At 37.6% G+C, this 23,229-nt stretch overlaps 7 protein-coding genes and 1 long non-coding RNA gene across 10 annotated transcripts; 3 read left to right on the top strand and 5 right to left on the bottom strand.

Moving 5' to 3' along the window:
- Window positions 1-175: 175 nt before the first annotated feature.
- RpS8 (ribosomal protein S8) lies at window positions 176-1,946 on the bottom strand. The gene is made up of 5 exons (XM_012373498.2): window positions 1,825-1,946; window positions 1,286-1,416; window positions 736-987; window positions 523-652; window positions 176-337 (listed from the first exon to the last, which is right to left on the bottom strand). The coding sequence occupies exons 1-5, from the start codon at window positions 1,826-1,828 to the stop codon at window positions 228-230; spliced, it is 627 nt and encodes a 208-aa protein (XP_012228921.1). The 5' UTR covers window positions 1,829-1,946; the 3' UTR covers window positions 176-227.
- On the top strand, window positions 966-1,382 carry LOC136997819 (uncharacterized). The gene is made up of 2 exons (XR_010888457.1): window positions 966-1,103; window positions 1,256-1,382. It is a non-coding gene; the product is annotated as an uncharacterized lncRNA (long non-coding RNA).
- A 209-nt stretch (window positions 1,947-2,155) lies between the features above and the next one.
- Window positions 2,156-7,502, top strand: Sap130 (Sin3A-associated protein 130). 3 transcript variants are annotated; one of them, XM_012373545.2, is made up of 10 exons: window positions 2,156-2,373; window positions 2,831-3,155; window positions 3,354-3,595; window positions 3,709-4,042; window positions 4,306-4,515; window positions 4,605-4,983; window positions 5,214-5,363; window positions 6,302-6,733; window positions 6,837-7,030; window positions 7,126-7,502. In XM_012373545.2, the coding sequence occupies exons 2-10, from the start codon at window positions 2,838-2,840 to the stop codon at window positions 7,369-7,371; spliced, it is 2,505 nt and encodes an 834-aa protein (XP_012228968.1). In that variant the 5' UTR covers window positions 2,156-2,373; window positions 2,831-2,837; the 3' UTR covers window positions 7,372-7,502. The 3 variants fall into 3 exon arrangements, with proteins under 3 accessions (XP_012228968.1, XP_012228969.1, XP_012228970.1); XM_012373546.2 differs by lacking the exon at window positions 2,156-2,373 and adding an exon at window positions 2,486-2,711; XM_012373547.2 differs by lacking the exon at window positions 2,156-2,373 and having other exon boundaries at window positions 3,019-3,155; window positions 3,367-3,595.
- Window positions 7,503-7,937: 435 nt separating this feature from the next.
- Window positions 7,938-9,825, top strand: Dnaaf3 (Dynein axonemal assembly factor 3). Its single transcript, XM_012373526.2, has 6 exons — window positions 7,938-8,185; window positions 8,263-8,452; window positions 8,580-8,750; window positions 8,860-9,042; window positions 9,110-9,347; window positions 9,410-9,825. The coding sequence occupies exons 1-6, from the start codon at window positions 7,942-7,944 to the stop codon at window positions 9,707-9,709; spliced, it is 1,326 nt and encodes a 441-aa protein (XP_012228949.2). The 5' UTR covers window positions 7,938-7,941; the 3' UTR covers window positions 9,710-9,825.
- On the bottom strand, window positions 8,545-11,514 carry LOC105675992 (18S rRNA aminocarboxypropyltransferase). Its single transcript, XM_012373528.2, has 4 exons — window positions 10,974-11,514; window positions 10,731-10,897; window positions 10,257-10,644; window positions 8,545-10,187 (listed from the first exon to the last, which is right to left on the bottom strand). The coding sequence occupies exons 1-4, from the start codon at window positions 11,107-11,109 to the stop codon at window positions 10,006-10,008; spliced, it is 873 nt and encodes a 290-aa protein (XP_012228951.1). The 5' UTR covers window positions 11,110-11,514; the 3' UTR covers window positions 8,545-10,005.
- A 513-nt stretch (window positions 11,515-12,027) lies between these two features.
- Rpt2 (26S proteasome regulatory subunit Rpt2) lies at window positions 12,028-14,257 on the bottom strand. Its single transcript, XM_012373527.2, has 5 exons — window positions 14,099-14,257; window positions 13,254-13,815; window positions 12,668-13,054; window positions 12,354-12,589; window positions 12,028-12,243 (listed from the first exon to the last, which is right to left on the bottom strand). Exons 1-5 carry the CDS (start codon window positions 14,099-14,101, stop codon window positions 12,109-12,111), a joined length of 1,323 nt encoding a protein of 440 aa, XP_012228950.1. The 5' UTR covers window positions 14,102-14,257; the 3' UTR covers window positions 12,028-12,108.
- A 538-nt stretch (window positions 14,258-14,795) lies between these two features.
- LOC105676001 (dihydrolipoyllysine-residue succinyltransferase component of 2-oxoglutarate dehydrogenase complex, mitochondrial) lies at window positions 14,796-18,562 on the bottom strand. The gene is made up of 9 exons (XM_012373540.2): window positions 18,377-18,562; window positions 17,832-17,856; window positions 17,642-17,693; window positions 17,369-17,439; window positions 17,125-17,252; window positions 16,705-17,040; window positions 16,462-16,637; window positions 15,856-16,306; window positions 14,796-15,728 (listed from the first exon to the last, which is right to left on the bottom strand). The coding sequence occupies exons 1-9, from the start codon at window positions 18,467-18,469 to the stop codon at window positions 15,594-15,596; spliced, it is 1,467 nt and encodes a 488-aa protein (XP_012228963.1). The 5' UTR covers window positions 18,470-18,562; the 3' UTR covers window positions 14,796-15,593.
- Window positions 18,563-18,828: 266 nt separating this feature from the next.
- LOC105676002 (uncharacterized) lies at window positions 18,829-20,296 on the bottom strand. The gene is made up of 4 exons (XM_012373542.2): window positions 19,896-20,296; window positions 19,637-19,819; window positions 19,348-19,559; window positions 18,829-19,178 (listed from the first exon to the last, which is right to left on the bottom strand). Exons 1-4 carry the CDS (start codon window positions 20,002-20,004, stop codon window positions 18,903-18,905), a joined length of 780 nt encoding a protein of 259 aa, XP_012228965.1. The 5' UTR covers window positions 20,005-20,296; the 3' UTR covers window positions 18,829-18,902.
- Between the last annotated feature and the right edge of the window lie 2,933 nt (window positions 20,297-23,229).

The following is a 23,229-nucleotide window of genomic DNA, read 5'->3' as shown; positions in this document are numbered from 1 at the left end:
GAAAAATTCTACTGCTCGTCAAATTGTATATTTCTAGTTGATTCCTAGCACTTCCTAGTATTGTATTATTTCGACAAAGAACACCTCCTCAATTTCCAATTTTATCTTATTCTATTATCTATTTTTTAAAAGTTTAATTTACTCTCGCTTACTAATAATAATAATAAACACAAGATAAGATTTTTCTTATATTTCAAGATTTTTTTTATTCATTATACATTTCATATTTATTTAGCCTTCTTGCTCTTGATCTTTCTCATATAAAACTCGAGTTCCTTGCCTTCCAGAATATATCCGTCCGATCTGCCACATTGGCCAGGTCTGCTTGCTATGCAAGCTAAAATTGAAATAAATTATTACTTTCTAGTCAGCTTCATTAGACATAAAATACATGCATAATGAAAAAGAGTAAAAAATATTTTCTGGTCGAACATTAAAGCTTTTTTACATTTAGTTCAAAATCATTAATTTACAAATATTAATTTTAAAATAAAATAAGATCTAAAAGTAACATTTTCGTACCAAGAACACGTCCCGTTGCGAACTGCTCTTCTAAAGCAGGTTCAACCTTAGCAAATCGCTGTCTAGCCTTGTATTTGGATTCACTTTTTTTGGAACGTTTTTTGTTCAATACTTCCTCCTCAGCTTCCGTCTATAAAAATAATCACATTCCGTTTTATCTTACAATCCATCTAACAATCCATAATTTAAATTAAATTATATCAAGTTACTCACCAATTTAGCACCCCTTTTGCGGCCGAGAGGAAGGACGTAATGACCCTCATACCATTGTCTGAATGGCGTGGCATCAATGGTGACAATGGCATTCTTCACCAGAGTTTTAGTTCGCACCAATTCATTGTTAGACGCATTGTAAACAACATCGATGATACGAGTTTTTCTGGTACTACACTCAGAGCCCCAGGAGAAGTTTCCTGTATCCAATCTAAGAGCTCTGTACTTCTTATTACCTCCTCGTGTACGGACCTTGTACAGACAAAAATTTACTTATAACCATGTTCAAAATATTAAATATAATGTTATATTTAAGGTTTCCATCAGCGTGCTGTGAGATTTTGTGGTCATCATGGCACTCAGAGTAGGTAAGGTAATCATCATGTTATATTTTCATAATAAAGTTAACAGTTATTATATCCAAATATTTTTCTGTAAATGTTTGTGATAACGCAAATATTCTTCTAAATTTTAATTTTATTGTTATTATTTTAACATTGATACTTAGTCATTGTTTCAGAATTTATTGTAAAAAGAAACTCAAACTTACCGTATGAATCCGCTGTGGTCCAAGCTTAGTGTTTGCAGCTGGACGTCCTAACTCAAACTTCCTCTTCTTACGGATGGGCTTTCTCTTTCCACCCGTGGCTCTCCGCTTATGCCAATGATCCCGCGAAATACCTGCAATACAACATTCATAAGTATACCTGTAATACAACATTCGTAAACCTAGACAAAAATGTAACCTAATCAGTGCACAATCTTGACAATACAAAACTAATCTGTTTTTACGTGGATTATAGAAATTTATAGCTATGCAAATAATCTACGATATCTACATTCGCCAATAGCGTGATATTCATTCAAATAAGCAAAGAAGTGAAGCATAACACAAAAACGAAACGTTTAGAGTCGACGTTTTGCGAAACAGTTTTAGCGGTGGAACGTAAAGATACAAAAATAATATTTTCTTCAGAATAAAGAACAGAATTCTGTTCACGCGCTGTTCATAATTCATCGCGATATTGCGACAATAAAAGCTGGATTCGTATCGATAAAAATAAATTTCTCTAAAATCACGCTTCTTACCCATCGTGCCGCGAGGTAAAAAGAACTTTGAGTACTCGAATAGTAGAGAAAATTGCGTCTAACGGAAACTTCCCTAAGAGCGCGCTCTCTACAAACAGAATCCGAACGAGTGAAACCGAAAGTTTACAACCGAGAGAGATAGTCGATTTGTAAGTCTACATTTCACTCTATCCTACAGCAAGTTTCCAATTTACAACCAATAGCGGCGTTGATGGATGACACGATTGCCAACTGCTTGCTTCACTTGTTGTGCGGAATAATTTGAATATTTCTATATATCGCGAAGAGATCGGCGTCGAAAAGAAAGTCCCTACGCGCACGTCGCGCGATACATGGAACATTTGTGGACGTCAGTAACCGCCTTCCCGCACTGCGTCGTGCTTATGTTACGCTACAAACTTTTGTAGCGTTATAAGAGGCATTGTATGTGATTTTGGAATGTGGTTCTTTTCGGTGAGAACGTCAATGAAACTCGAGTGTCTGAGAAGTGTTGTGCGCGGGTGTGCGAGTGATCCGGCGATATTTCCTCGGTGCGGGATTTCTACGTAGGTATGTGCATTTTTTTCCTGCGACCCTTACGCGGGCTATCGACTGCTGTCAAATCAAAGCGCAAGCAAAAATCCGGCGTTTTGCGCTGCGCAGCTCGTCTTTTCCCATTCCGGAAACGCGTGAGATCAACGAGGAAGCGGCTCACGCGTCGTCTGTCAAGCCGCGAACTTTCCCGCGTTTATCGACAAAACGGCGGTAACCTCCAACGTCGCCCGACTTCTCCGATGCTGTCTTCTTCTGACATAAAACAGCCGTTCGGCGTAGCATCGCGCGGATGGCTTGCCCTACTTCGTACGCGATGCACATCGAGCCGCTCATCGCCCGATTCCATTACTCGCGTAAATCTTCATCGTCCGCCACCGATACCTTTAGCCGAATATATTTTCGGCTTTTAATTTCTTTTTCAATTAATTTCATGTGACGCGTAATTAATTCGCCGTCTTCTTTATGCCAACAGCGCAAATATGAACACCACGTTGAGCACCGTGAGCAGCGGCGGTGATAAACGCCTGCCGGAAACAACTGTGCAAGCTGTGGCGCAAAACTTAACGACAATGCAAAATGTACAAAGTGTGCAAAATGTACAAAGTGTGGTTCAAAGTAGTATGCAGAACATTGCTCAGCCGACCCAGACGATTGTTGGATCAGTGGGAACATCCAGCAGCCTAGTAGGCAAATCAGTGTCGCTTGATATGAATCCGAAGTTGTCCCTAATGAAGCCCGTGGTCCCTTCTGGTGGCACTACCTCATCTACAGAAACCAGTAAAATACAAACAACAACGGTAATATTACATATTGAATTTTTACGCATAATAATATTACCGTATCAATATACTGCAATGTATACAAATCTTCGTTAAGTTGGATCGAATCACTCTTTCTTTTGAAATTTTCTTTATGTAGAAAGTTTGAAGTAGTTTGTAACGTTTTAATGACTTATATCTTGTATCTTGTAATAATATCAATTCCACTGCTTCTAGTTATGTTCTGTAGGTTCTGTAGGGTCTACAGTAAGATTAATATCACCAGCAATGTTAAATGTGGAAAGGCAAAGCCAACCACAGTCACAGCAGCTGGCGCAACAAACGGTCAGCATGCCAGCCACGTATCATGTGCCGCGAGGACCTGCAGCAGTTGCTAATATCTCTGCGCCGAGGTCAACTGTCGCCACTCCTATGGTCAGGGCGAATACTGGACAGACTGTGCCTACTACTAGACCAAGGTATATACATTTAATAAAATTCAGTAAAAAAGCAAATACAATGCGATCAAAATAAAAATATGCACATGTTAAATTGTTGTATACATATCTTGTTTGTTTTTTTTTTTTGACAGTAATACACCAATCACTAATCTTCAATGGCCACCTAAAACAACGTCCGTCGTATATGCGCAAAGACACCCTCCACCACAAGTCAGCAGAGTTTCCAGGCCATCGTCTGCCGTGTACACGGGACAACAACCGCGGCTAATTACGCCCACCAATCAAGGGAGACCTGTTCAAGCCACTATGGTCACTGGTAGTCCGTCCAGATTAATGACGCCCATTCTACAAACGAATAGTAGTATTACTAGACTTCCAGTTCCACAAAACAGACCGCCGACGCCGCAGGTAGTAACGGTCACGCAGACTCCGCAACCTGGAAAGTCGTCGTCGCAGACGATTCAGGTAAATCGTCACGCAACATGATATGGAATGTATTGTATGTATATAATACTGTGCAGCTTTTAACCCTATGTTTTACATACAGCTTTGAACACTTACAGCTATCAGTTTTGCATCTTGATACACATATATTGGCACAATGCGTTTGATCCGGAACTGAAGACATACGTAACACTGCGTGTAACTTTCTGAATGCACCTAAATATGAAGATATTGAAAATGTACAATTTATTAACGTGTACAATTTTTTTGGTTGAAATGTTTAGCCAGCTAGCCAATCCAGCAGGCCTCTAGCTACGACAGGCACCACGAAACGCATTGCTGTGTCAGCACCCGTTGTGGAGACCGGCAACAGAATAAGTGGCACGACTGCGGTTACTGTCGGCTCGGTGGAATCGACGGTGGGTCGACAATTGTCAATTAATACAGTGGCCGGGCCATCAACTGTTAGCCATATCGTTATTCCTTCGCAGCAAGTTAGTATGCGCACATATGTCGCATTCCCCGAACGCATTCCTCGCTTATTCTTTCAAGATGATTGACAAATAAACCGCTTGTCAAACAGGTCCAACAGCAACAAGGTGCGCCGCGTGTCGTCACATGTTTATCGAGTCTCAGTACGGTGTCGCAAGTGATTACAACAACCACGAATACGCAAGCGAATGCGATGCGCATACTGCAGACAGTTCCGACGACAGTCGCGAAAATTACAGGAATGTCTTTGCACCCTTTGCCCATTGTACCAGTGAGGGCCGCGCCGGCGCCAGTCAAGCCCGCCACTGTACAGCCCCAAAATATCGGACCAACTGTCCAGATCAAGCCAGCGCAACAAACCAGTTTACGCGTGTCGGCTACTAACACGGCTACCAGTTCCGCTCAGCCGGTTCAAGGACAGTATATACACCCACCACAAAGCACTACATATTATTCTTTTGAAGCCACAGGTGAATAGCTATTATTTGAAGCATGCGAACAAAAAGGAAAAAAATAGAAATTATCTTCTAGAAGATATCTAACAGATTATTCTAGTAAATTACCTTCTAAAAGAATAATCTAGTAATCTTTTTCTAGACGATTATTCACTAAAATAATTTGCTAGGTATCTCCTAAAAGATAATTTGCATTTTTTTCTTTTATTTTATAAATGACTATCACATTGTATTTTATTTTTCAGGCGCATACTCACAATATCGACAGACAACAGTACAACCTGTAAGATTAGTTGTAGAACCAGGATATGAGGAATCTACGCATAGTAAACCCAACGCGTCTCCCAGACCGAGCATTCTGAGGAAGAGAGATCATGACAATTCACCTGTGAAAGGTATAAATATGTTGAAATTACAATAAGCTATTCAACTAAAGGAATAGTATACATATTTTATATATATTTTCAATAGGAAGACTAAATGCAATTAAAACATTATTAATGATCACAATATGCATTTAAAATTGTTTTAAATATATGTCTATGTTATTTATCTATAATGTGTTATTTATCTATAACGATAAAAATTGAAAAATTTTGTATGGCTTTCTACATACCTTGTCTTACTGATAAAATATATACATATGATAGCTATAATCAGATACGAAAGAAAAGAACTTACAATTGGTTTGTTCAGGCTATCAGTTTACTAAAGTGAAGTGAAGTTCAAAGAGCACTAATATAAGAAATTTAAAATAATTTTTTTTTTGTTCAATAAAATTGTTTCAGTGATCATAACACAGTAATTAAAAGTAATAATAAACTTGGCTTTCATATTGTCCAATATTTAAAAAAATGTAATAAAGAGCCAGAGCCAGTTGAGCTCACAAAATTTATTTCATACGATATTAATATTAATCAATTATCATATGAAATAAATTTTGAACACGTTCAACCGATTCTGGCTCTTGCAGCTTTATTACATTTTCTAAATTATAATACAGTAATTTTAGTTACATTATTTTATTTTATTTTCTTATTATACGTTAAGATAAATATTTTTTTTTATCAAAACGTGCTTTTAATAATTATATTTTAATATATATTTAATATGGACAATAATATTAAATGAAATATGTCAGAATATAAAGTCAGTAAAGATTCATTAGAGTTACAAAATATGTTGTTTATGCATTTATTAGAAATTTTCATATGTAAAATTACATAAATAATTATAACTGTAATTATATTCAAAGAGCTATTTACTTGTTCAGTTTTTTTAATATATTGAATTTTGTATCACAAAACTTACATAATTTCTTTAATTTTATTAGGTGCAGCTAAAAATTTAGTCCCTGTACTCGCATCTTTATCGTCAAGTAGATCGATGTCTAGTCCACCATGTTCGCCAAAAGGGGATCAGGATGGTGGCCAAAGTTCTGGTTCCACGACTGTATCCGCTACGTCCTCGCCAGGTCTTGACGAGGAACCCGAACAATCTAGAATTACTATTAATCCTACTATAGAAATGTCGCCGAGAAAAAAGCCACGTAAGCAACAACTTACAGGTGTAGAATTAACCGAATCTAGAGGCATAGAAGAGGAGATGCAATTTATTACGGAAGAAAGGATGAAGAAGGAAAACAAGGAAGAATCAAAAGAGAAATTATCTGATAAGAGACAAGTCTCCAGTGTACAGAGTGATATTAAATCGCCTCAACAAACGGAAATTACGATACGGACGCGGCCTGTACCAAGTTTGTTAGGTAAATTAAAAAAGCAAATGTTTATCGCAAAGAAGTTTAATCGCATATCTGTTCTTCTCATGTCGATTATATATTTTTCGCTATACGCATTCTCCCTTTTCAGGCTCTTCCTGGAAAAGTAAATGGGCAGTCAGATTACACCATTACAGAAGGCCCAGTGACGTTCGACCTCGCGAGGAGAGAAGGCCGACGGTTGCTGAATTGGCGCAGCAGAAACACGTATTACAAAAACTAAATGGATGGAAGATCTACCATCTCACCGCGCAAATGGAAGATATCGCGGATCTTGAGAAGCAAGTACGTGTCGAATTTAATCTCATCAATTTTATCCGAGCAATAAGCGACTTTCGTTGTACTTTAATTGTAATGATAACACTGTATGTGCACTGCAGGTTCACGAAAAGTTAAAAACGACGCTAATGCTGTTAGAGTCGCAACAAACTGTCAAAAGCAGACATACCGAGCTTGAGCGTGTGAACGAGTTGATCAAGGGTAACATGCAACGCAGTAGTTTAATCAGCGAGGGCATGAACGAAGCACGTTCACAACTCGTCGCTATATTTCAACACAAGGGCCCTATCACTGACCTTTTACAACGCTGTGGTAACAAACGGGCTCAGAAAAAAAGGGACAAATGAACTGCTGTATCGAACGAATATCGAGGAAATTTATAAACAAACTTTGTTAAAAGAAAACTCACAAGGGAGATATTTTTATCTGTCTCACAGATTCTACATAGGAATAAATAAATGGTTTTATAAGTTTAAAAGACATGACTATATGTCGCTATATATATATATATATACATATATATATATACATACATATATATATATAATTATATGTTTATAATTTTATTATATAAATCTATAATATTTTTATTTTAATATAATGCTTCTTACTCCTCTTGCCAGGTGTCTTTCTATCATTAATTTCTGCCTCGAATGACTTGTGAAATAATGTATATATTTGTTCGAGCAGACGGAATGATTTTTTAAAAAAATAGAAAATATCCAATACATAAAAAATATATACAGAATTCAAATAAGTATCATTTTCATTTGTACTGTTCATTTGTACTCGTGTTGTCATGGAGATAACAGATCTTGAACCATACTTGGCAACAATAACAGAAAATACATAGTGTACACATAGTGTTTCTGCAAAGCTTTGAATTTCATAAAGTTTAACAAATCACGGAACATAACATGTGGTGGGGATATAGTCATCCTTTGGATTTGCAAGCCGAATTAACTCAAACAGAACACCTAGTTTCAACCAATCTTGAAGTATTAATTGTAGGTGCTGGTGATGCACGGCACATCGTGAAAACAGTAGCATCATCTTACACGCATCCCGACCGGAAAATCACGTATCACGTTATCGAGCCAACCTTAGAGCAAGTTGCCAGATCGGTGCTTTTATTGAGCGTTTGCTTGGAAACAAATTTGGGTATGTACTTGCAAATAAATAGCAAGTTCACTATAATTAGGTCGAAGAAAATTATATTTATTATTTATGTATTAAAGGATTGCAGGAGGCAACGCGATATTACTTGGAGATTTTAGGAAACACTCTTCTGAGGCCGGCTACAGCTAAATACTTAGCGAAATGCGCCAAACAACTGATCGATATTCCGACTCAGACCATTGACTGTCCATGGTTATCGTTAGAAAAATTTAAGCATAAGGATAGAGATCATTTGGAAAGCATTTTTAAGTAAATATTTTTATTTTTAAACGCATAATAATGTAACAGAGAAAGGACGTTTGATTTTAAGAAGTAAAATACTTAATGTGTCTCCACAAATATTTATTTATTTATTTATTTTTTTTTTTTTTTTAAGATTTTGGACACGCGCGACGTGCGAAGGAGTTCCCATTGTGAACTACTGGGATCACAGAATTAGAAAATTATTAAAAACGAGATATGACTACAGAGAAGGTGCTTTCGATTGGGATTATTATATGGTTTTGAAACCCAGATGCAATACAAATCTTACTATACAAGAATACAGGTAATTGATTACAAATATATGGTCGGAACAATGATGTGCTTTGGATAAAATAATCTCAATATTTGTCAGCTAGAAAAATATACAATGATTTATTATCATAATCAATTAGATTTTGGAGAAATAATGGAGTAGCGTTTATATGGTTGGAAGGTGAACCAGCCAGAAGTAATCCGACTTTGTTAAACAATATAATACAATACGGACCTGGCTTTATACATTACGCATACCTGGGAGATATCGTTAACGGTCCCTTTTTCACTTGGGCTGCCACTGAAGAAAAGGAAGACCAGAAGTAAGTCTTCTTCAACAAAGATATTGTGTATTTGTTTACGATGAAACTCAAACTGGACCTCTTAAAGGTTTAGAGCAACCGACATTGCGGAACGAGAGATTATGCGTGCAATTCATGAAATACGAACGAAAGAACCGCTATGTGAAGAGTATGTCGGCGCTCATCGAGATGCCTCAATTTTAAATGGCACTATAGTGTGCGAGATGCCGGACGTTGAAATAGAGAATGAGTCATGGACGAATGCCGAAAACAAATCCAAACTGGATAAAGAAAGAATTTCCTGGATGGAAGTACCAAATCACAAGGTGCATTTTGCATTTGGCGACGAGTCGATGAACTTTTTCATGTAGAACAATTTTATTTTTAGGTAATCTTTCATCCTGTGACGTCGCTGGAAACTTTGAAATTTAAACGCGAATACGTGGGTAGATTTCATCTCATTTGGATAGCGCACAATATGACAAAGCAACTGGCAAATCTGGCGCCGTTGGCGTCGACGGGTGCGCCAGTGATTGTAGAGTTGCGCAAATGCATGGCAGATTTGCGCAAAGAGGATTTGCAGAATTTTACCAAAGAATTGAAAGAGGTCGCGCGGGAAAACAAACTTCGTTTACTCCGCGACTTTGATTCCAATGAACATGTTCTTGCTCGATTTTGCAAGAATTGAAAAATTAAGTCGAGTGATTAGTATTATTATAAATATATGTATCAATCTTCAACTAAGCTAAAGTAAGAGTTTAATAGAATATTTCATTTTTTCATAATAAACTGCTAAAATAACAAGTGACTTTTTCTTCGTTGCTTTATTCACAATATATTAATGAATCTGTTGTCAATATTTCACAAAAATATACAAAATATTCACACGTATGTGTATATATATACACACACATACAAGTCCTTGCTATACTTGTTAATATCAATTTTCCTAATTTTCAATTTACCTAGAATCAATATTGTACTTCATATTGTTGCATTGTCTAGTTTCTTAGTTACATCTGAAACTGTATTGTCTTTTTCTTCCTCTTTTTCTTCCTCTTTTTCTTCCTCTTTTTCTTCCTCCTTTTCTTCCTCCTTTTCTTCCTCCTTTTCTTCCTCTTTTTCTTCTTCAGATTCAGTATCAGTTTGTGGAAAATCAGGAAGCGCTAAGAACGAAGACGATATTAATATTAAAATAATAAGCAGAGGACAATTTTCTCACAAAGCATTCTCACCAAGCCTGTCTATTCTCTCTTGCCAGGCATTTTGTATAAATGCATCTTGTACTGCTACAATTTCTTGAACACTTGTGCAACATGCGTACTTTTCCAGCAGTTCGCCGTTCATTTTTAAGAACGAGTCTCCCCACCGAAACTTTTCAAGATAAAGCTTGGCTTCGTCCGGGAATCCTGTTATGATTAAAGTAGCTGCTATAGCCTCCATGCAACTCAATTCACAGGGTTTCCCGAAATTCTTTGGATTGGCAGCGACCAGGAACGGCAGTATACGTGGATGCGATGTTCTTATTTTGTTGAAGGGAGTCTTGTCCAGCTGAAACCAACTGCAATCCACAACTGCACAACCGTACTGCTGCACGATCTCGCGGTCCATCGGGGTCACGCACTGTGACAAAACATCTTGCTGTTATACCAAGCATCTACAATGACGACTGACATTGCACACGGCAGTCTCTCCGTTTACTCAACTACCTTGCTTCCAGCCGGGGTCAGGCATAGTCCCGAAAATCGCGTGCCCAGTCGCAGTATCTTTATCAAGTTGTGCCGCAGCAACTTCCTGCCAGTGCACTTCTTGGGATCGCATTGCTCCAGATCCCACATTGCCACGGGGAACTGCAACGGCCATTCATTCGCGGGTTCTGCAAATGTTTAATCACAGTTGCAATGACCGTCAAAATCGTATCCCCGTCTTGAAATCCAAGCCCCTTTTCTAACCTGTCTCCTCGTTTTCTTTGTCCGTTTCCTCCGACTCTCTGTCCCGCTTTTGATGGTACATCTCCTCCTTGCCGAGAACATGCCGCGGCCTCCTTTGCATCAATAAATGCTTGTTCTTTCGCCTACGTCCTGGCATTTTTTCACTGAAATTGTGCGTATCGTTTTCCTAGCACATATTCGACCCTTGAGTTCCCAGCGACTAACTTAACCTGACCTATCTTACCTATCTTGCAATGTTTATTGTCATCATGGTCAAAACATCAGTTAATCAGTTGGTGACGTATACATCAATACGCTGCGTGAATTTTTAATGCCTATTCGATTTATTGAATCGATTTTGTCGAATCTGATTAACGCGAGACAGGCTGTCGTTAGAGTTGCTTGCGGAATTATTTTGGACGGATAATTTTGCAAGATAACTGAGAAATGGAAGATATAAAGACAAAAAGCAATTTATATTTGACAGAGGATGACGAGTCTTTACAGATTGCTTCGAAATGTTGGGAACGCGTTATGAATGCTGCTAGCAAGGTACACAGAACATTTTGAATATTGATATTTTTTAATATATCTCCCATGTTGTTTACTGCATTTGATTTATTATGCTTCCAGACTGGTTATAGGGAAGGCGTACAGGATGGAGCAGACTCAGTGCTGCAAGAGGGATTTGACATTGGCTTTAAAGACGGTTTCGAAACTGCTTTTACATTGGGGAAATACAAAAGCCTGGCTGCTACTTTATCATCTACTTCAAAACATCCTACAGATATAGCTGCTATTCTCGAGAAAACTAGACGAGGTGCATGTCATATATGCAGTGCAGAATCACAAAATCCCAATATACATGATATGCCATTTTCTGAGATTTTAAAAGATCAAAAAACACATTCCACGAAAGTAATAAATAGGCTACATGAATATTTTGAACCAATCTTAAATAATTCAAATATTGGGATCAATTTTAAATAGGCGTGTTTTAATATGACAAACAATCGAGTAAAATTTAATAAAAATCAATAACACTTTTACAGATATAATGCTATAAAAGTTAATATAATTTTTTAATAGAAATTTTTATTGATATACCACTTGAATAAGCATGTGACTTGTTATACAGAGACAATGATGAATTTTTTTATAAATATAATCCTTCAGGAGATCCTTCCTTCTTCCGATACAATACGCTTTCCTTTGATTTCTTGAAATCGTCGCTAGTAACTTTCATACGCCGTTCACGTAAAGCCATTAAACCAGCTTCGGTACATATTGCCTGAAAGAAAATTTTTTATTTCAAATTAACACGAAGAATAAGAAAATACGTTTGTATTATAAGTAAAATATGGTGTAAATAAGTATGTATTCTTAAAAAGAATTTCTTGCCTTGATATCTGCACCAGAAAGATCGTCCTTTGCCATGATTAACTCTGCAAGATTTACGTCAGGCGCCAAAGTCATTCTGCTCGTGTGAATATTGAAAATTCTTCTTTTAGTTTTCTCATCTGGTAGTGGGAATTCTATTTTCCTATCAATACGGCCGGGTCTGATTAAGGCAGGGTCCAAGGTTTCTATTCTATTGGTAGCCATAACTACTTTCACATCGCCTCTACTGTCAAAACCTAATAATAATCATTTTTTAGGTCAATATAAAAAGTTTTCCACAGTATTCTGTAATATTTGCGTAGAAATTAGCATACCGTCAAGTTGATTAAGTAATTCCAACATGGTTCTTTGAATTTCCCTCTCACCACCGCTATTGCTATCGTATCTCTTTGTTCCTACTGCATCAATCTCGTCTATAAAGACAATGGAAGGGGCATGCTCTTCGGCAACTCGGAAGAGTTCTCTCACAAGCTTAGGACCATCCCCGAGATACTTTTGTATCAATTCAGAACCAACAACTCTCAAAAATGTAGCTGATGTCTGATTGGCCACAGCTTTGGCTAGCAGTGTCTTTCCAGTGCCAGGTGGTCCATAAAGTATCACACCCTTTGGAGGCTTAATACCCATTTCCTCGTAATATTCCGGATGGGTTAATGGCAGCTCTACAGATTCCTTGATTTCCTGAATTTGAGTGTCAAGGCCTGAAAATACCAAAATATCCATTACATCGTACTCTTATTCTTATGTAAAACTTGCTTCAAAAGTAAAACTTTTAATACCAATGCTTAATTATATCTTGTTATATTAAATTTTAGAGTTGAAAACCTCTTTATTTTTAAAAGCCCGACTAATATTAATTTTAGATTTGTTAAAATCTATATAAATGAAAATATTATGCACCTCCAATATCAGTATAAGTTTCTTGAGGAGCCTTTTCCAACTTCATCACTGTAACCATAGGATCCGTATCATCTCCTAAGACACCAACAACTGCATGAACCTTATGATTTAACAGTACAGAGCAACCAGGTTCTAATTGATCTTTGTCTACAAATGACAAGATAGACACGTAATGCTCAGAGCCGACCGAGGTCGACACTATTGCATGATTATCATCGATTATTTCTTCCAATGTCCCAACAGACATCGGTGTTCCACGTAGATCGTCCACTTTCGATCTCTCTTCCTCATTCTTTTCCTCTTGCGGCTTCAAGCGTTCCTGGTTCCTGATAAACTCTTCCTCCATTAACAGATAATCCTTTATGCGCTCCATTTTTAGAAGCTTTAATCTACAACGTGTATGAGGAGTCACTTGAGGCAGTTTTAAAGCTGCATCAGGTCCTTTAGTACGCCTCTTCTTTTTACCCACTCTTGTGGGAATTGGTGGTTCATATTTCTTCTTTTTGTCTTTGTCATCCTTCTTGTCACCTCCACTACCACCAGTACCGGATTGGTTTTGACCCTGTTATAACATTTAATATGCAGTTTATTAGTTATAGCACGTTAGAAATATTTATTTTACAAACACTTTCGATTAATTTATTATACACTTTTTTTAGACAGAGTTAAAGTAAGATAGACTAACATTTGAGAAATAGTTAACCTAAAAAAATGTTAAGAAACTTTAACCAGATTTTTTAAAACCAATAGTATGCAATTGTGCACTATTCCAATTATGCTGAATAACGCAATTCCATATTCTTGTAATAAATAAAAAGTTACCTGTTTTAATTTCAGAGACTTACCATTTTCCATCGACGCTTGACTGTTCCTCGAAACAGCCAAGTCACTCGTCAGAACACGCCAGATTCGAGTGTGCTATGTCGACACAGTCGATACGGGAATATCGATCCACCCTTTTGTTTCTGATCGATAGCAAGTTGGTATCGTAGCGGATTCTTGCAGTACATCTCGCAAGGTAAGCTTTTTTTAAAAATATGTAATAAATAATTTAAAGTTTATATTAAATATGTAATAAAATACTAATATTAACTGATTATATAAATATCTATTTTTAAGACTTCATAGCTTCTATTTTTAAAACAGTTTTTGGCGTAAGTTTTTTAAAATATTTATTTCATTAACAATAAACGAATACCCATAACATATTTGTAAAGCAAATTTTATTTGCACAAGGGCTCCAGAAGATTAATTCTAGATCCCCGAAAACGTTCATCTCGATATACAATGTATTTTACAATGAGACTAAAAGAGCATTCACATTTTCGCGCATAAAGCGATTCATTGAATGCTCTCGTTATGCAAATGTATAGAATGATGAAAACATTGTATAACTCACGCTGATATAGCATGCATTAATCCACGACAGTAGATTCGTATCAAATATTCGATTTAGCGATTCGAAATATTCGTAGACTTTGGCAGTGTACTGTATTTTGTACGTGAACGCATCATTTAATGCCCCCCTCGTTTATAAAACACTTTCACGTTGATTCACGTTTTTATTCAGAAACAATTTTGATTTACAAGATCGCAAATAACGAATATCCTGTTTTCTTTCGAGTGCAAAAACTTTCGTTAAATGGATTTTAAAATGCTCAGTACAAGTGCAAACATAACATTGTTTTTCTATTTAAAGATCTATCAAATCGCGCGTTAAGTATCCCCTATGGCCGCTGTGATCACAATTCAACAATGCTGAAACACGTAAATTAGTGAGGTTTTATTTTAGCTTGTGGATTTAATGTACATCTAATGAAGTATTTTCTAGCTTCCTTGACCTCCGCCTCTTTGCGCTGTCCCCTCCATCGATCCAAGTCGGTTTGGCGCGCACGAAGGGGGTAAAAATACAAGAGTTCGTGGACACGTCGCGACGCTTCGCGCGTAAAACGTAACAATCGATTACGTAATCGCTATTTGACTATCGCGTTCGAAGGTCCGATAACAAAAATTATGTCATCCAATAACAGACTAGCGTTACAAAGTCAAAGTGACTCATTATATTTTATGCGTTGCTTCACAAAATTACTGTGAAAATTCAAAATTACAAACGAGACTAGCTCGCGTGCTTATCGTCATTCGTAATCGCACTCGCCGAGTCATTCCATATGCGATTCAAAATTAACGGACAAAATATTGACAGGTTTCTTAATGTTCCAATGAAAAGAAGTTTCCGAAGCGGGAAGACTCTCTGACGAGACTATCCAGACTCTCGTGTCGCGCGCTCTTGTTTATCTTGGTGATTTAAGTAGAAGTCATTAACACACTTGTTTTAAGTTATTAAAGGCCAGCCAATATAATTCTAGGATCCTCTACGGCATCTTTGATCTTCCTCAGGAACATCACAGCCTCACGTCCGTCAATCAGCCGGTGATCGTACGTCAGAGCTACGTACATCATTGGTCGAATGACAACCTAAAAAATATTTACAAATAGAAATATTTGTGCATTTACATAGAAACATTTGCAAAGACATAAGTGTTAATTAATTCTTTCAACAGGAATTATAGTGATTCTTAGTGCACATTTTGCAGAACTTTACCTCTCCCTTAACGGCGATCGGTCTGTCGAAGACACCGTGCATACCGAGAATCGCGCTCTGCGGCGGATTAATGATAGGAGTTCCCAAAAGCGAGCCGAAAACGCCGCCGTTGCTTATCGTGAACGTGCCGCCGTCCATGTCCTCGACGGAGATCTTCCCTTTTCTGGCCTTATCGCCCAGAGCTGCAAGAGCGATCTCAATTTCGGCGAAGTTCTTATTCTCCACGCTGCGAAGCACCGGCACGACAAGTCCCTTCGGCGTCGCAACCGCCACGCTAATATCTACGTAATCTCTGTATACTATATCGGTGCCATCTATCACGGCGTTCACCACGGGTTGGTCCTTCAGCGCGTACGCGCTGGCCACGACAAACGGACTCATGAACCCGAATTTCAGACCGTACTTTTTCGTGAATGCTTCTTGATGTGTTTTTCGGAACTCAATAATGCGACTGCAAATTAATGATACGTGTTATGTAAACAAGAGCATGAACATTGCACATATATTTTGAACACAAGATGAATTAGATGAACGTGATAAGAACGTGAAGAGAGTTTTAAGCACCCAATTCAATCAACACAATCTGCAATAATCGATAGAAATTACCTCATATCGATTTCGTTGAACGTAGTTAACATAGCATTCGTGTTCTGTGCGTCCTTCAAACGTTCCGCGATACGCAGACGCATCCTGTTCATCTTTACTCGCTGCTCCGTCCTGGTGCCGATAATCTCACGTGTGTAATCGGCGGGAGGTAGTTGAACCTTTGCGCCTTCCAGCGACTGAAAGTATATAATTTTTTTTTACCATCATAATGCTTTCAAGTGGAGAATTCTCTTTGACGTTTACCTGCGCGTGTTTGATAGCTGCAACCGGCATCGATGCAGTGGGCTTTTGCGGCGGTGGTGGCCGTGCAGCGGGAGGCGGAATAGGCGCCGCGGGTTTTGGTGGCGGCGGTGCAGGAGTCGCTGCACTATCAGATGGCGGCGGTGGCGGAGGCGGTGGAGGAGGCGGCGCGGCCGCAGCAGCAGGTTTCGGTTTTTCCGCCGCAGGTGCGGCCGCAGCTCCGCCGGTCGCACCGATATCGATGGTGCATAATTTTTGTCCTGGCTTCACCGTGTCTCCATCCTGAGCGAAAATCTCCTTAATAACGCCAGGTCCGGGCGAGGGGACAGGAACCGAAGTCTGCAAACAAGCGTGGTTAAATATCAATACCTCATAATTGTATTGTAATTATTCGGGAAGAAATGAGAAACTGAAAAGGCATACTTTATCGGTTTCAATCTCACAAAGAACATCATCTTCCTTAACTTGGTCGCCGACTTTCCTCTCCCACCTCACATCGCCCTCGCTTACACTTTCCGCAAATGCAGGGACTACAACTTCCTTGATCTCCCCTATTTAGAAAACACGAATCACACAAAAAAATTAACTCGAGTTTTTATATTTGCAACTAAAGACGAGATATATAGTCTTCAACATGTAACAAAAGAATCTAAAATGTTATACTCACATAGTGATGAAGTTGAATGTATATGTCTCGCTTGATTTATCCAATAATAATTTGCCTTATATTTCCTACATCTACAAGCAAAAGAATACTTTAACCTTTCTCACTTTGTTCTTATCCTTCTAAAATTGAAAACAATTACAGCGAAAAATTAAAATTTCTAAATATGTGCAGCACAATTAAACTTATATATTAACAACACAGTTGAAAAGCAGATATATTTTTGTATTATGTATATATTCAAATATAAAATAACACCTATGCAGTGTTACTTACAATGGAGTTTTAGCATTGGGCACATGTTCGGCATAGATTATTACAGGACGCCCTACAAAAATGATTTGTTAATTAATAGATTCCTGTCGAATTGTCTTTCCAGAATATCACTTTCATGGTTGCCACTTTCGGAAACTCCTCATTATATCTCATCACTGCCTTAATAGACATCATCTGTGATTAACCTTACCTTGACTATATAACGATCTCGCGACCTGCAAAAAGAACGAACGTAGAAGCCGGTTAGTTTTATTCTGACAATGCGTGAAGCATGTTCGACACGTTGGCAAACGGCGAGTTCAGTCAGAAAAATAGACAACTGATCTTATGAAATACTGACACGATACTGACGGTCGGGGATAAAAATAGGCATTGTTTGAAGAGTGAGAGAGAGGAAGAGGCCGCACTTGCAGCATATCAAGGAGATTAATCACAAGATCTGGTCGCATGCTGGTCGATAAGTACCGGTCTCGTGATCAGGAAAACTCCTCACAATATGTAATTGACAGGTCGCAATACGTGAGTCATGAAGATGTCGAAAGGAGATGTGTATTATGTAATCGTACAATGAACAAAGACGGAGATGGTCTGACGAATTTCGCGCGAGTGGAGGCACGATTTGACCGAGACTCTTCTAATCTCATACCTGAGCAATAAATGTCACACCTGCGAAATCGTGTTGCGAAGAAAAAACCATACAGATCGCGAAAGTCGGAACTCGCCGTAGAGACTTACCTTGGCCCGTAACACATTTCCCCGCGTGATCATACGAGGCGCGAACCGCGAACAGTTGGACAGCATCGCGGCCATCCTCGGGGAAGCGTACATTCAGGCGTCTATTCGCGCGACGGCAAACAGCGGACAGAAAGACGGCACGACTTTTCGCAGCAGAGATGGTGGGGTCGCAAGGAGAGAGAGAGGATAAGCGGCTGGTTTAGATAAGCGGCGGCATCTGTTACAAGTCAACGACACTAATATCATATTTGCCAATCTATAAAGTGCATTATTTTTACGATTCTTAGATCTGCTTATCTCCGCGTTACTTCATTATATTTTCTGCATTTAAAATTACGTAAATATATATATGTGTGTATTTGTATCACAAAACAGCAACTTAAAAAATAGTACAGTACACCTAAGAAGAACAGACTTCTTTCATGCACAGAGATTGAAGTTGCATAATCTCGTATAATGTAACAAAAATATATTATGACAATTTTTCAATACATAACTCTTTTTTTTTACAGCATTTCAACATTATTTACTTCTTCTCTAGCTCTTGATATCTTTGGCGAATAGTGGTGCTTATCCATGTTGATAACTTTTTGTTGTATGCCTCTTCTGAGAGACATGTGACAGATAACGCAAACACAGTTAATCTTGCATGCTCAATAAATTCTGTTGTAATTTGTTCTGGTATCTTTTGGAATCTTACGTCAAGACAGGGATATCCAATGACATATACATAATCAAAGGGTTCAATTTCTTTACCTAATAAGCCACCGTTTGTCTCCAACCACCATTTATTCTCCAAGACCTGTTATTAAAAATAATTGTTATACTGCATCTGTATAGTTGTGACTTTTGAATATGCATTTCTACTATGTCTTTAAATATTAACACTAATATTTAATTGAAAAATAGCTGAAACATATGATCATTTTATAAAAACCAACATTTTTATGATATATATATATTGAACTTACAGCTATATCTTGCAGACGCGAATTAGATGGATAAGTGAATTCTGGACGTGTTTTAGGAAACTTCTTTGGACAATTTTTAACTTCTGTTTCACTTCTCTTTAAATTTCCAGCTTGGTTTCTATACTTCTCATCAATCTCCTTACGTTGTTCTAATAGAGACATATATTGCTCCAGTTTATAATTGATCTGAATTACTCCTGTTCCATCTTCAACTATGTAGAAATAACTGTAGTTATCCTTTTGTCCATCATTGTATTTATTATTTTACAATGCCAATTTTTGGTCTTACTTGTCAGAAACAAATTGTTGACATTACGCTTGACTTTTGTAACGATTCCAACTACTTCAATCTTACGTATCTTGATATATGGCATATTGAATGGGTGAAACTGTACGTAGCGCCCTTCCTTATAAGGTACTAATCGATGTAATTCCATAATGAGCATTGGTATATTTAATGTCACTTTTGAGGCTGAAATAACAAATTCATTAAAACTTGCCTTCTTATATTCACTAATCTGAATTTATATCTTTATATCATACTGTACCAGCATTAATATTGAGACCAGGCCACTCCTTCCTTGACAAGAGAGATTTTTGACAATTGTCATATTCCTCTTTGGTAAAAGTAGCAATACCTCCTAATTTTTCAGACATTTGTCTCGTGACGTTCGGTTTTAATCTTTCCTAAACCGACAATTATGAAAACTGTTATTCAATACGATATTCTCACTTCTCTCTTTGCTGTATTAGCAACTATTTTGTAGAAGGAAATTCACAAAGTATTGACGATCAGTGATGCCTGATTTGAGATGCAACAGCAAGACACATGTGTCGTGATGTGTCGTGATGTGTCGTACACAATCGTAAACCACATGTAAGCAGAGCTGCCAGTTTTCCCCGGAGAGCTCCATACGCACATGGTATAAAGACAAGGGTATGCTCTTGCGCACGCGACCAATCAAAATTGTCAAAGTGTGACGTCACAGATAAGCGGTAAATTTAAAACTACTGTTTCCAAGCAGCTTATATTAGCAGCATTCTCGTCACATATATTATTTTGATTTCAAATTTGCAGAAAAAAATCTATTTTGAAGTAATATTTTATAAACTAATAAATATCCTGTAATAAAGTATAATATAAATAAACATTATAAACTCAATATAGAAAAATTAAATATAAAATTAACATAAAAATATTAATCTTTTTCGTTAAGGTATTAGTATTTTTTTCTTAGATATTAACATTTTTATCGGTTACGTTTTCACTGAAAAGATTTCACTCAATCATGCGTTTCCGAACATAAACGTCAAGCACTGAGGGTCACCATGTTTAGTCGAACCGTTCGGATGGTCTGATTGGCCCCGAGTGTGACGTCACACTTTGACTGCGCAGTGCAGTGCTGCCAGTCGGGCCGGGTTGCCCCTCCAGTCCTTTCAAAAACCAGGCTATGCCCAGTAACGTATTGTAAGCGTACGGATCCCAGTAAATATAAATCTAAATTTTTATTTTTTTGATAACACAGATTGAAGACTAAATTTATGAAGAATAAGATAGGATAAAAATAATTATTTAAAAAAAGGAATAGGATGAGAATAATTGTAAAAAAACATTCTTGTATAATTATAAAGAAATACTTTATTTGGCAGAAATTATTAAGAATAACAACATTTGTTGCAAGGGTAAAAAAAACTGCCAAAAACCTTACCAGTATCTGTCTGTTCACTGGGATTGTGCCAAAACTGCACCCACAACACGTTACTGTGGTTACCATGGTTACCGTGCGCGCGGCCTAGCCGTTGGAGGGGCAACCCGGCCCGACTGGCAGCACTGGCGCAGTGAGTGAATACGAGATGAGCATACTCTTGTATTTATACCATGCATACGCACACAACCGAGACCCGCTGACGTCACGTGTCCGTGTGCGCTCGGCTTTTGGTTCGTAAAAGCAAGCGGACATATGTTTTCGCTACACCCGAAATCATATAAAGCAATGGGCTTGTTCGTTTTAGCTGCACTGGGGCAGCTCTGGGTCTGCTCTAAACAAGATAATACAGGACAAACTATTTATCTGTCCTGTATTATCCTGTGTAGAGCAGACCCAGAGCAGCCCCAGTGTAGCTAAAACAAGCTCAATATTTCAAGTATTATTATCTATAAAAATAATATAAATAAAAGGTACATTATTTAATAGATCAATTGTTTTAAAATGGATAGGCTAAAACTTGGATTAAGTGGTTACTTATATACTTTTTATGCGATAACGACATTTCTGCGATAGGCCATTTCTCGTATTCTGCTCCAAAACAATACAATCTTGAATAAAATATTTTGCCTGAGTGCGTCGTGTCACGCGTCATCCAATCAAAACACATATTTTATATGTGTTGTATAATATGTATTATAATATGTATTATACAACACATATAAAATATGTGTTTTGATTGGTGACGCGTGACGCGACGCACTCAGTGGGAATTCAGCCTAATTACCAAATATTTGGTAATGGCGACTAAATATATTTGTCTTCCATTACCAAATATTTGGTAATGGCGACTAAATATATTCGTCTTCCATTACCAAATATTTGGTAATGGCGACTAAATATATTCGTCTTCCATTACCAAATATTTGGTAATGGCGACTAAATATATTCGTCTTCCATTACCAAATATTTGGTAATGGCGACTAAATATATTCGTCTTCCATTACCAAATATTTGGTAATGGCGACTAAATATATTCGTCTTCCATTACCAAATATTTGGTAATGGCGACTAAATATATTCGTCTTCCATTATCAAATATTTGGTAATGGCGACTAAATATATTCGTCTTCCATTACCAAATATTTGATAATGGCGACTAAATATATTCGTCTTCCATTATAAAATATTTGGTAATGGCGACTAAATATATTCGTCTTCCATGACCAAATATTTGGTAATGGCGACTAAATATATTCGTCTTCCATGACCAAATATTTGGTAATGGCGACTAAATATATTCGTCTTCCATGACCAAATATTTGGTAATGGCGACTAAATAATTTCGTCTTCCATGACCAAATATTTGGTAATGGCGACTAAATAATTCCGTTTTCCATGACCAAATATTTGGTAATAATTACTAAACCATTTCGTTCTAATTAATCATAAAATTATGGTGAGATCTACCATAATGGATTATGGTTGAATAAATCCAATCGGGTTTTTTGATCGGGACCCGATCGGGTTTTTTAATCGGGATCCAATCGGGTTCCTGATCGGGACCCGATCGAGTTTTTTGATCGGGACGCGATCGGATTTTTTGATCGGGACCCGATCGGGTTTTTTGATCGGGACCCGATCGAGTTTTTGATCGGGACCCGATCGGGTTTTTTAATCGGGATCCAATCGGGTTCCTGATCGGGACCCGATCGAGTTTTTTGATCGGGACGCGATCGGATTTTTTGATCGGGACCCGATCGGGTTTTTTGATCGGGACCCGATCGAGTTCCTGATCGGAAACCGATCGAGTTCCTGATCAGGACCCGATCGGGTTTTTTAATCGGGACCTGATCGGGTTTTTTGATCAGGACCTGATCGGGACCCGATCACTCTTGCCTGATCAGTTCCTTATTAATTTGGATCTTTATCGGATGATTATGAGGTTTATTAATTATTATTATTTTTGTGAGGCAGCTAGAGGATTCACTACAGTAAAATTAGTACCTGGAAAAATAAATTTTAAAATACAACTTTATATAATTGTAGTTAGGTATGTTTTCTTTATGTTTCTTTTTTTTGATATTGTTTTTGTTAATATTTTTGTGATATTTCAAATATTATTTCGCATTATAATGTATTATCATCAAAAGAAGAAATTCAAGACTCAAGTTAT

This window comes from Linepithema humile, chromosome 2 (genome assembly GCF_040581485.1).
Source record: "Linepithema humile isolate Giens D197 chromosome 2, Lhum_UNIL_v1.0, whole genome shotgun sequence".
Classification (NCBI taxonomy): Eukaryota; Metazoa; Arthropoda; class Insecta; order Hymenoptera; family Formicidae; genus Linepithema; species Linepithema humile.
The sequence above is the reverse complement of the archived record's forward strand: the minus strand, read 5'-3'. Positions and strand labels throughout refer to the sequence as shown.

Bases quoted from the DNA above. Each gene is read 5' to 3' on its own strand.
- LOC105676001 (XM_012373540.2), bottom strand. From the start codon at position 18,469: ATGTACGCTTCCCCGAGGATGGCCGCGATGCTGTCCAACTGTTCGCGG. The intron at 17,440-17,641 runs GTAAGTAACACT...TTTTGCTTGTAG, and splicing joins CCCAATGCTAAAACTCCATT to ATGTAGGAAATATAAGGCAA. The intron at 17,253-17,368 runs GTGAGTATAACA...TTTTCTAAATAG, and splicing joins ACATTCAACTTCATCACTAT to GGGAGATCAAGGAAGTTGTA.
- Sap130 (XM_012373545.2), top strand. From the start codon at position 2,838: ATGAACACCACGTTGAGCACCGTGAGCAGCGGCGGTGATAAACGCCTG. The intron at 3,156-3,353 runs GTAATATTACAT...CACTGCTTCTAG, and splicing joins GTAAAATACAAACAACAACG to TTATGTTCTGTAGGTTCTGT. The intron at 4,984-5,213 runs GTGAATAGCTAT...TTTATTTTTCAG, and splicing joins TTATTCTTTTGAAGCCACAG to GCGCATACTCACAATATCGA.
- LOC105675992 (XM_012373528.2), bottom strand. From the start codon at position 11,109: ATGCCAGGACGTAGGCGAAAGAACAAGCATTTATTGATGCAAAGGAGG. The intron at 10,898-10,973 runs GTTAGAAAAGGG...AAACATTTGCAG, and splicing joins CAAAGAAAACGAGGAGACAG to AACCCGCGAATGAATGGCCG. The intron at 10,645-10,730 runs GTAGTTGAGTAA...GTTTTGTCACAG, and splicing joins TGACCCCGGCTGGAAGCAAG to TGCGTGACCCCGATGGACCG.
- Rpt2 (XM_012373527.2), bottom strand. The intron at 13,055-13,253 runs GTGCATAATATT...TGGTATTTTCAG, and splicing joins AACTTATACTGATATTGGAG to GCCTTGACACTCAAATTCAG. The intron at 12,244-12,353 runs GCAAGAAATTCT...ATTTTCTTTCAG, and splicing joins TTTCTGGTGCAGATATCAAG to GCAATATGTACCGAAGCTGG.
- RpS8 (XM_012373498.2), bottom strand. The intron at 653-735 runs GTGAGTAACTTG...TTATTTTTATAG, and splicing joins GCAAAAGGGGTGCTAAATTG to ACGGAAGCTGAGGAGGAAGT. The intron at 338-522 runs GTACGAAAATGT...TTTCAATTTTAG, and splicing joins CGCAACGGGACGTGTTCTTG to CTTGCATAGCAAGCAGACCT.
- Dnaaf3 (XM_012373526.2), top strand. From the start codon at position 7,942: ATGTGGTGGGGATATAGTCATCCTTTGGATTTGCAAGCCGAATTAACT. The intron at 8,751-8,859 runs GTAATTGATTAC...ATAATCAATTAG, and splicing joins CTTACTATACAAGAATACAG to ATTTTGGAGAAATAATGGAG. The intron at 9,043-9,109 runs GTAAGTCTTCTT...GACCTCTTAAAG, and splicing joins GAAGAAAAGGAAGACCAGAA to GTTTAGAGCAACCGACATTG.
- LOC105676002 (XM_012373542.2), bottom strand. From the start codon at position 20,004: ATGTCTGAAAAATTAGGAGGTATTGCTACTTTTACCAAAGAGGAATAT. The intron at 19,820-19,895 runs GTACAGTATGAT...TTGTTATTTCAG, and splicing joins TGGTCTCAATATTAATGCTG to CCTCAAAAGTGACATTAAAT. The intron at 19,560-19,636 runs GTAAGACCAAAA...ATTTCTACATAG, and splicing joins CAACAATTTGTTTCTGACAA to TTGAAGATGGAACAGGAGTA.